At 28.3% G+C, this 8,901-nt stretch overlaps 3 protein-coding genes across 7 annotated transcripts in view; 2 read left to right on the top strand and 1 right to left on the bottom strand.

Annotated features, from left to right (window-relative positions):
* On the top strand, nucleotides 1-3,893 carry LOC108753165 (EF-hand domain-containing family member B-like). Its single transcript, XM_018494524.1, has 8 exons — nucleotides 1-79; nucleotides 246-383; nucleotides 479-643; nucleotides 2,208-2,397; nucleotides 2,636-2,828; nucleotides 3,029-3,103; nucleotides 3,184-3,353; nucleotides 3,582-3,893. The coding sequence occupies exons 2-8, from the start codon at nucleotides 271-273 to the stop codon at nucleotides 3,765-3,767; spliced, it is 1,092 nt and encodes a 363-aa protein (XP_018350026.1). The 5' UTR covers nucleotides 1-79; nucleotides 246-270; the 3' UTR covers nucleotides 3,768-3,893.
* Nucleotides 3,894-4,063: 170 nt separating this feature from the next.
* On the bottom strand, nucleotides 4,064-4,920 carry LOC108753167 (M-phase phosphoprotein 6). The gene is made up of 3 exons (XM_018494527.1): nucleotides 4,763-4,920; nucleotides 4,547-4,647; nucleotides 4,064-4,367 (listed from the first exon to the last, which is right to left on the bottom strand). Exons 1-3 carry the CDS (start codon nucleotides 4,808-4,810, stop codon nucleotides 4,064-4,066), a joined length of 453 nt encoding a protein of 150 aa, XP_018350029.1. The 5' UTR covers nucleotides 4,811-4,920.
* Nucleotides 4,921-5,280: 360 nt separating this feature from the next.
* LOC108753215 (E3 ubiquitin-protein ligase Bre1) overlaps nucleotides 5,281-8,901 on the top strand; it is a 14,930-nt gene continuing 11,309 nt past the window's right edge. For 3 of the 5 annotated variants that reach the window (XR_001939613.1, XM_018494616.1, XM_018494615.1), the window contains exons 1-6: nucleotides 5,281-5,502; nucleotides 6,165-6,334; nucleotides 6,884-7,070; nucleotides 7,146-7,334; nucleotides 7,512-7,654; nucleotides 8,584-8,820. Coding sequence is in view for 4 of the 5 variants with exons in the window: in XM_018494616.1 (XP_018350118.1) it covers nucleotides 6,185-6,334; nucleotides 6,884-7,070; nucleotides 7,146-7,334; nucleotides 7,512-7,654; nucleotides 8,584-8,820 (906 nt within the window). In the remaining variant the exon portion in view is untranslated. The remainder of the gene's footprint in view (nucleotides 5,503-6,164; nucleotides 6,335-6,883; nucleotides 7,071-7,145; nucleotides 7,335-7,511; nucleotides 7,655-8,583; nucleotides 8,821-8,901) is intronic. The other 2 variants (XM_018494619.1, XM_018494617.1) reach the window with 1 other exon arrangement.

Genomic DNA, 8,901 nt, shown 5'->3' with positions numbered 1-8,901 from the left:
AATTAACTTCAAGATATTAAATTAATAAAGGATAATAAATTGATAGCTTGGTAAAAGACATATTGCATACTAATAAATAGTAGGTTCAAAGTCATAAAAATTCAAACGTTTTTTTTTCGTACATTGAAGAAAATAATTTATAGCATTTATTTATTATTTCCAATTTTTTATTTTAATTTAAAAATTATAACTATTACACGCGCGCGTTACGTAATAGTATAATTAACCTCATAATTAATTTACAGTTGAATTTTTGTGGAATTTTTGACTATGAAAGAGATACTTGAATATGAAGAAAGCACGATGGTACCAGAAGATATTGCACGTTCTTGGTACCGAAAATCGCATAATCATTATGAGCCGGGAGAACAAATTACAAGAGAGTAAACATTATGCTAATAAGATTATATAGCTGATCAAGCAACAGATTGAGACAACAGAGATTAACCTGTCATTATATAATTGGAATTTTTTTTAGTTATAAAAAGTTTGATAAATGTATTAAATTTGGCAAACCGACCAAGGGATCGGAATCTCGGATTAGAAGAATTTTGACATGGATTAATTACGAACCGGTTACCTTAGTCAACGATCTACAAGCGGATTTCTTACAACGCACTAGATCGTTTGTCGGACAAGTCAAGTAATATATCAGTTGAACCAGCAATTGTTAATCTTGCAATATATAATTGTACAATTTATAATAGTATGATAAAAAGAGAAATGACAAAAATCTTATCAAAATCTCTTATATAACAAATCCTTTTCATCATGTGAATATATAGATAAATACAAATGTATTAATTGTTATAAAGTTTAAATACAATAGTTTTAACATTTACTACTTTTTTTATAATAAAACTAACGTTAAATTAAGAATAATATAAATGTCAAATATATTATAGTAATAACATAAGAGTTACATTCTTAATTTAACGCATAGATTTAATTTACATAGATTTGTCAGCCCGTAAAATGACGTAACTTAAACTCAGGGTTGGGTAGTAACTAGTTGAAACGTTAAAAGTTAAAACAAAAGTTAAAAAGTTAATAAGTTTTAACTTAACTTAATTAATTTTAAATGCAATAATTTTTAATTTGATTTAGTTACTTCCAAACTTTAATTTAGTAACTTTTTTAAATTAAAAATTTTTCTATCTTTCTTAATGCTAATATTCTTTTTTCTATAAAGTCTTAAACATTAGAGAATTAATTTAGAAAAAATTCAATGATTTTATGATGAGAGACTGTATAATAAGAGTCACCATACGGTAGCCAGTTTTTATTGACTCGCTAGGTTTTGTCAATTTGTCAATTTTTGCTTGTATTTGAATCACACTAATTTTAGGTATCACAAACGTTATATTTCAGCAACATAAATATGAAATGAATCTTAGATGAAGAATTGTTGTAGAACAGAATTGCACATCCACCCATTTTCGAAATTTTTACGTATATTTTTTGTAACAAATATCTAGTCGATGTAGTCGTAAACATGCATGAACAGTCGTTTCAGAAGTTAAAGAAAATTAGATAAAGGTTAAAGAAAGAGAAATAATGTAAACATATACCCTTCTCTCTCGCAAGATTTTAACAAAAACACCTTATGGTGTGATTCTTATTATATATAACTTATATATTATATATAACTTACATGTGAATATAAAATTAAATTTGCCTAATAATCTATATATTTGTAAGGGTTATTTAAAGTAATCTCACATTTTAAGAAAAATTAAGACATTTTGATCTCAAAAATAATTTTTTTCAAAATTAACTTTTTTTTAAACTTAAGTTAATTTAATCTTAACTTAACTTTTGTTAAATTAATTCTTTATTCCTTCAACTTTCAACTTAATTTTATAAGCCATTAACTTTAATTCTCTCTCTCTCTCTCTCTCTCTCTCTCTCTCTCTCTCTCTCTCTCTCTCTCTCTCTCTCTCTCTCTCTCTCTCTCTCTCTCTCTCTCTCTCTCTCACACACACACACACACACACACAGTTTAAAAAAAACATTAACTTATCCAACCCTGCTTAAACTTTAAATAATTTTAATAAACTATATCAATACAAATATGATCTTTTTTCTTTTTTTTATACTAGCTACATAAGAAGACTTGAATTAATTAATAAAAAAATTAGTTTAAAATTAATTAGTAAAAATGATAAATTTCTTTGTGAAAAATAATTACTAATTTGTAATTCAAGAGCTCCAGAAACATCGCGTCTTTATGCAGATATCGTACACGGTAAGAAGACTGTTAAAGACGAATTAGACAAACAAGTGCTTTTCTGGGAATGTTTGCAAGATTTACATAATTTCCGTCGAAAACTCAAAAAGCGTATACAGGAAGTGCCGTTCTTAGCCATAGAAGATGAGTTTTTTTATCTAGACAAAGTACATATGTCTCTATATATTTATTAATATATCTAAATATATCACATGTACATGTATTATATGTATGTCATTAACTATTATGTATTTGTTATAAGAAAAATTCATATTAATTTATTATAAGTTCGCACTTAAATATAAATGGAATACTAGGTAAATCGTTAATCAAATTAATCAAAATTATACGATTTACACATTTCATCACAAATCATATTCTTATAATTATAAAATTTGAATACAGGAATACGTCGGAACTCTACCTGAAGATAAGATTTTCCTGATTTTCGAGAAGTATCGCATATATCCAAATAAGAAATTTTTTGTACCATTAATGGACATGTTGCAATTGCGCATAGATGGAAATATTAATTATAGAGAAATGCTGAATCTCTTGAACTGGAAGCGCAGCTTACCCGTTCTACCAATAATTAAACGTAATTAATCAATAATTTTTGTAATATTCTAAATTCTCAAAATTAAATTAGAAAAATTATAAATGATACATCTTCGTGTGATAATTAATAACAATAACTAATTTTAATGTAATAATTTCAAACGTATTTCAGTTTTGATTTTAATTTTTAATTTAACTTATAGTAATACAGCAATGATATATTAAAAAATATTATTTTAGAAGCACCAGTGACGAGTCTAGATTGTACTACGTATAATGACAGCATAAAAAATATTCAGACAACTGATAGCGCAAGTAGGGTTTATATCTCTCGATCTTAAAAGTATTTCTCTCAAAGTGATTATTTGAAATATGAAATATAAGAAATATTATAGAAGTACGTGCGGCAGAACTTCCAACTGAAAGATCAGATTTTCTGGTAACAATGTTACCGCGCGCTGGATTACATCCAGATAAGAATTTGGGCGATCAAACCTCCATCCATTGCTTAATATCGCCTAGTATATTTACGAGATACGGTTTGACACATATAGATTTTTTTAAGGTGAATCGCTTGATTTCATATTATCTAGTTATTCTATTGTTTAAATATTTTTACTCTTAATTCGGTATAAATTGTATCCGAAGATTTTGTCTCATCCAAAAAATTTGCCAAAATTCCTAGCTATAAATATTAATTTATACATTATTTTATCTAATTATTCCATTATATTTACATACTATTCTATTCTATTATAAAAATATTAATTTATATTTACAAAATGTTATATAGATGCGCGACAAGAAAGAAATACGAAGCATATTCGAGAACATCGGTTTCGAATTTCCAGAGGAGAGCTTTGATACACTTTGGCAGAAAGGAATGCAGAAGAATTGCACCGATGGTATGTGCGTTGAAACATTTCGAGAGTTGCTTGCCGCGTCAGGTTTTGTGGCAAAGAAAATTACATGTGACTAAATGCATACAAACTTTTCATCTTGAAAGATCTATATATATAAAGAGACTTGTAAAGAAAAATATAAATTGCGTATTTTAAGTGTGATAATTACTAACTAAATATTATTGAAAATAATAGCTATGTGATCTTCAACAATCATATTAAAATAATATGATCATTTAATAATAATCAGTTTAAGTTTTATCAGATAAAAATTTATGCGAGCATCAAATATACAAACTGTACAATATATTTATTTACTTAATATAAATAAAATTATATGCATAATTATAGTATAATTATTTACAATGCAAATTTAATCTACAGGTTTCAAAAATTTCGGTTTTTTACTTAATGGTTCGTCTTCATCATTTGTTTTTATATGTTGCGGTTTTCTGTGTCTGTTTATAGTATCAAATTTTGCTCGCATTTTCGTCCATTGAACAGCCATTTGTTCATCAGATATATCGGCCTCTTGTTTTACATCTTCATTGGCACGTTTAGCATTCTCCTTTGCTTCCATTAATTTTTCTATAGTTGGATTCATCCCTTGAAAGCTCAATCTACCATCATTAAGTTTCTCGCAAAAAACATAGCTCGATTCCATAAGAAATTTTCCACTTAAACATAAAATAGAAGTAATTGATCACAGCAATATTTTCATAAGGAAAAAAATATGAGTCTTCAATATACATATTTCAAAGTACAAAATATCCAAAAATTCATATTATTATTTTAATTTACATAATTATTAATCTAAATATAAGGCTAGTTGAAAAAAATAATAGAAAGTACTTACGATGCTTTTTTCATACGTGATGTAAGCTCGCTGCCGAAGTATTCCTCTCCTTCTTCTTGAAACTGCTCTTTCTCCACTTTGTCTTTTGTGCGTTTCATGAACTGCGAACAAACGTTATTTATCATCGTTTTGACGTCAAAATAACAACAAATAACGTGAAATAACATTGCATGTTTGGTGGAAATATTCTATTTTCCACAAACTTTTTCAACTCACCTTCATTTCTAATATACTCTTTGACAGAGTAATTTTCTTTGAATTCATGTTTATGTTTAACGATTAATATCTTGGACACGGAAAATAACAGTAATACCTCTCAAGAGACAGTCAAAATGTAAAAAACTGATAATTCTCCTCAAAGAATAGTCAAAATTATGAAGAATTTCTTTAAGTGATCACGCACATGTCAGTAACAAATATCATACACAACATGTAAATCACCATTTACACTATAAACAAGGCAAACCTAACCTAACTTTTCTTACAGTAGCGACTTTGACGGGAACCTGCATTACTATCATAACTATTTTGAAGAATTCTATATTATCAACCTTACTTAATTGTTATCATAAATTTTATTTATCATATGAGTGTCGTCGACATGGCAATAATTTTCTTTACCTACGGACGGAGATACGTATATCGACCGCGTTCGACTTTCCAATCGTTTACTTTCCGAATCATTCCGAACTACCGCATAACGGTGATTTTTGTTGGCTTGTTGCCCTGGCTGGGGCAGGACGATCAACGGACTGGCGTGCTTTCTGAACGACTCCACGATTTTCGTCCATGAAATCGCGAAAGATGCAGAGGTCCGCGACGACCGAGCCAAGACACGAGGCACAGTTTGTCGGAGAATGATGTCGTAGCAGCGAGGTCGTGGAAGCGAGGCACGAATAATCGTAGAAGGTGGACGTAGCAACGGCAGCGGAAACAGTTTAATCGCTTGTACTAAGGTATATCCGCGCCCACACGCCAGCTCGCGCGCGCGAAATCAATAATAACGGCATTATTCCAATGCTATTATTTCATTTCTCCAGAGCTTCGTAAATTGGAAAATTTTAGTAACGTCTATGATAGTCCCCACGCTTCTCAGTATGACGAATTCCATTCTAATTATGTATCGTTTGCTCAAATTTACTTCCACTTGCTACATTGTAGGCGTGACAAAACGAGACGACATCTTAGGAGTCGTCGACTTCGATATTATAAAGTTATTTTTATTTCTTGTTTTTGTACACATATTTTTCAAATCGTGCTTGTCACATGTTGGCCATTAATGTTTTTATTACTGATGACTCACCTGCAACGTCTATGTGGATTTCTCTCTCTTTGATAAAGACATAACCTCGTAGAAGTTTTTCATCTTTTTTTTTTCTGAAACTAATATTATTGTACTAACTGTATTTACATCGAGATCTGATGTAAATATAGCACTTTTCTTAATTGATTTATATACTATGATAACATACCACATGTAGGAACTAGAATAATTATTTACAGAATATATGATATTCTATACACTAGAAAATATTGAACAGCATAAGCTTTTACTTTAAATAAAAATATCTCAATGTTCTAAATAAATAATTATTTTGTTACTATTTATGCTTGACAGACACAGCACTGCGTGCAAAGATGTCGAAACGACCCCCAGATAATGGGGACTCCAGTTCCCAACCACCTATAAAGAAGGTGCAGTTTGAACCAATTTTAATTGGACCCATATCTACTCTCGAAGAGATGGACATGAAGGTTTTACAGTTTCAGAATAAAAAGCTAGCACAGGTATATGAAGTTTACATTGCATTTATACTTTTATTACTTTTAATAAATTGATTTGTAATTGTAGATAAAGATAAGGATTAAACTGTAATAACATGATGCACATAATTGTATATAAAAAAATAATATAAATAAGAAAATAGTTATACAATTCTGTACTGTTGAGTAATTTTATTAAAATTATATTAATTATATATAAAAATATAATTTATACAAGGATGACATTTGCTATTATTGCAGGAAGTTATTGAAACTAAATTGATATTATTTTTCACTAAGAATATAGAATAAAACAAAATATTTTTTGCCAAATTAATTTTATTTTGTTCATTACGAAATAAAGGATTTAGATTTGATTTCTCAATTGTTATCTTGTACGTATACATATTACATATATATTTTTGTATATACTCTAAAATTTAAGAGTATACTATTATAATTTGATATAAATTATACTTTTATACATATATAAATTGTATATAAATTATTCACATTATTATATAATTTTTAGTATGTACCTATTCTTTTTCACGTATAATTTACTTATTCCAGAGATTGGAGCAAAGGCATAGAATGGAAGCTGAATTGAGACAACGTATTGAACAATTAGAGAAACGCCAAATGCAAGATGATGCAGTACTTAATGTAGTTAATCGATATTGGAATCAACTCAATGAAGATATACGTGTATTATTACAAAGATTTGATGCTGAAACTGCCGATGAATCTGAAAATAAAAGTAAGCTTTGAAAAAAAGATGCAAACAATATTTTCTGCGATAGAGTCAACAAAATGTTTTTCTTTTTAATTATAGACGAGAGTGAGGCTACAACATCATTTCTAATGCAATTATCTTCCTGGGATAAAGAGGAATTGGATGACAAATTAGCAAACCGTGTACAGGTATCAAAACGAGCTGTGTCTAAAGTTGTACAAGCATTTGATCGTTTATCTCAAAGAAATGAAAAAATCACTCTTGCGCTTAAAGGAGAATTTGATGGCGGTAAGTTACATCTAGAATTTGTTTTGAGATTTCAAATTAATGTAATATACTCGAATGAATTGATATATATATCTTGTTTTAATTTGCGATAAGATTCAAATTTTTCCACAAAATCTCTAAAGAACTTTATGGATATATATATAACTTGCAAAAAATCGTACATTTTTATAATTGAAGATTATAAATCGTATTATATAGAAGAGGCACCGAACATGGACGAAGTTGTACGTCGTGCCAATGCTGAAATACAAATGGAAAACAGAAATCTGCAGGCGATAAATATACAATTGCATGAAAAATATCACACTATCTCATTGAAGGTAATTGATTTTTTATTTTATTTATATTTAATTTTCTACTTTTTATGTTATCGATTATATATATAAAACTATTATTTGTTATAAATAGATTATAAGTTACTTGAAATAAAGAAAAGGGAGATTATTATGAATATTTTTAAACATCAAAAAATTATCATTAAGCATAAGATTTTGTCCTGGTAGGGTGTTTGATATCTAGAAAAACCTGGAATAGAATTTTTAGAAGATTTGTTATATTAAAATATTAGGAATTTTTATGAAATTTGTCGATACAAACGGATATTTTTGGAATTTTACTTATTCTATCTTTTTCTGATAATATTGTTTTTTTAATCATTTTATTCGGTAATGTATAATGTTGATAATTGGGCTTTGCATTTTCGTATGTGTGTCTCGCGAGTTTGTATTTAAAAAATCAGGTAACAATTGAAGACACTTAGCAAAAGAAAGTAGCTTACTGATACTGTAGTGAGTCTTTCCTATACTATCTCTAAAATAGGTTTCAGAGCTTCAAATAGAAAAGGATAGATACAGTCTCGTGGAATCTTTGTCTTCTACTAATTTATAATAATTTGTTTGCATTACTAGGATTCCAATTTATTTCAGAGTTGTATTAAAAAAATTGTCTTATTTTACTTGGAATATTGAACAAAAATACCTAGAAAATCTAGGAATTCTCAGGGAATTTTACAAGATTTTAGTAAACACCTTACTTGGAATGCCGCATGGCTTCATGTGAGAGTTAGATTTGTAATTAGCTCAGGTTTGATTCTCTACTCTACACATAAATTTTTATTGAAAAGTTTTAAGAAAGGAGACTAATTTAGAAAGTCAAGGCTCGAATTAAATTGTAACACCATTTAGTTTTTTTTTTATTTATTTTTAATCAAAAAAGTCAATATTTATTTATTTTGGATATTTTTTTGTAGATGTCAGAATTGCAAGATACAATAACAGGAAAAGATACGCTTGCAGCAGAATTACGAAATCAAGTCGACGATTTGCAATACGAATTGAACAAAGTACGGGCGAGAAATGATAAATTGGAACATCATCTTGGAGAAGCAGTCGAAAAATTAAAAGCTTTTCAACAAATTCATGGCGCTGATGAGAAAGGCAGTAATAAACCGAATACTTTAGTTGCATCTAGTGTTTCACAGACTAAGGTAAAAATTTTATTTTGTTTTATATAAAGATACGAGCATAAATTTGAGTTTAATATTACAATACTAATACTTTAATATTAC

This window comes from Trachymyrmex septentrionalis, unplaced genomic scaffold (assembly GCF_001594115.1).
Source record: "Trachymyrmex septentrionalis isolate Tsep2-gDNA-1 unplaced genomic scaffold, Tsep1.0 scaffold66, whole genome shotgun sequence".
Lineage (NCBI taxonomy): Eukaryota > Metazoa > Arthropoda > Insecta > Hymenoptera > Formicidae > Trachymyrmex > Trachymyrmex septentrionalis.
The sequence above is the reverse complement of the archived record's forward strand: the minus strand, read 5'-3'. Positions and strand labels throughout refer to the sequence as shown.

Coding starts and splice junctions, on each gene's coding strand:
- LOC108753165 (XM_018494524.1), top strand. CDS start 271: ATGAAAGAGATACTTGAATATGAAGAAAGCACGATGGTACCAGAAGAT. Junction 2,829..3,028: donor CGTTCTACCAATAATTAAAC/GTAATTAATCAA, acceptor ATATTATTTTAG/AAGCACCAGTGACGAGTCTA. Junction 3,104..3,183: donor TCAGACAACTGATAGCGCAA/GTAGGGTTTATA, acceptor GAAATATTATAG/AAGTACGTGCGGCAGAACTT.
- LOC108753167 (XM_018494527.1), bottom strand. CDS start 4,810: ATGAATTCAAAGAAAATTACTCTGTCAAAGAGTATATTAGAAATGAAG. Junction 4,648..4,762: donor AGAGTATATTAGAAATGAAG/GTGAGTTGAAAA, acceptor GTTTGTTCGCAG/TTCATGAAACGCACAAAAGA. Junction 4,368..4,546: donor TCACGTATGAAAAAAGCATC/GTAAGTACTTTC, acceptor TTTATGTTTAAG/TGGAAAATTTCTTATGGAAT.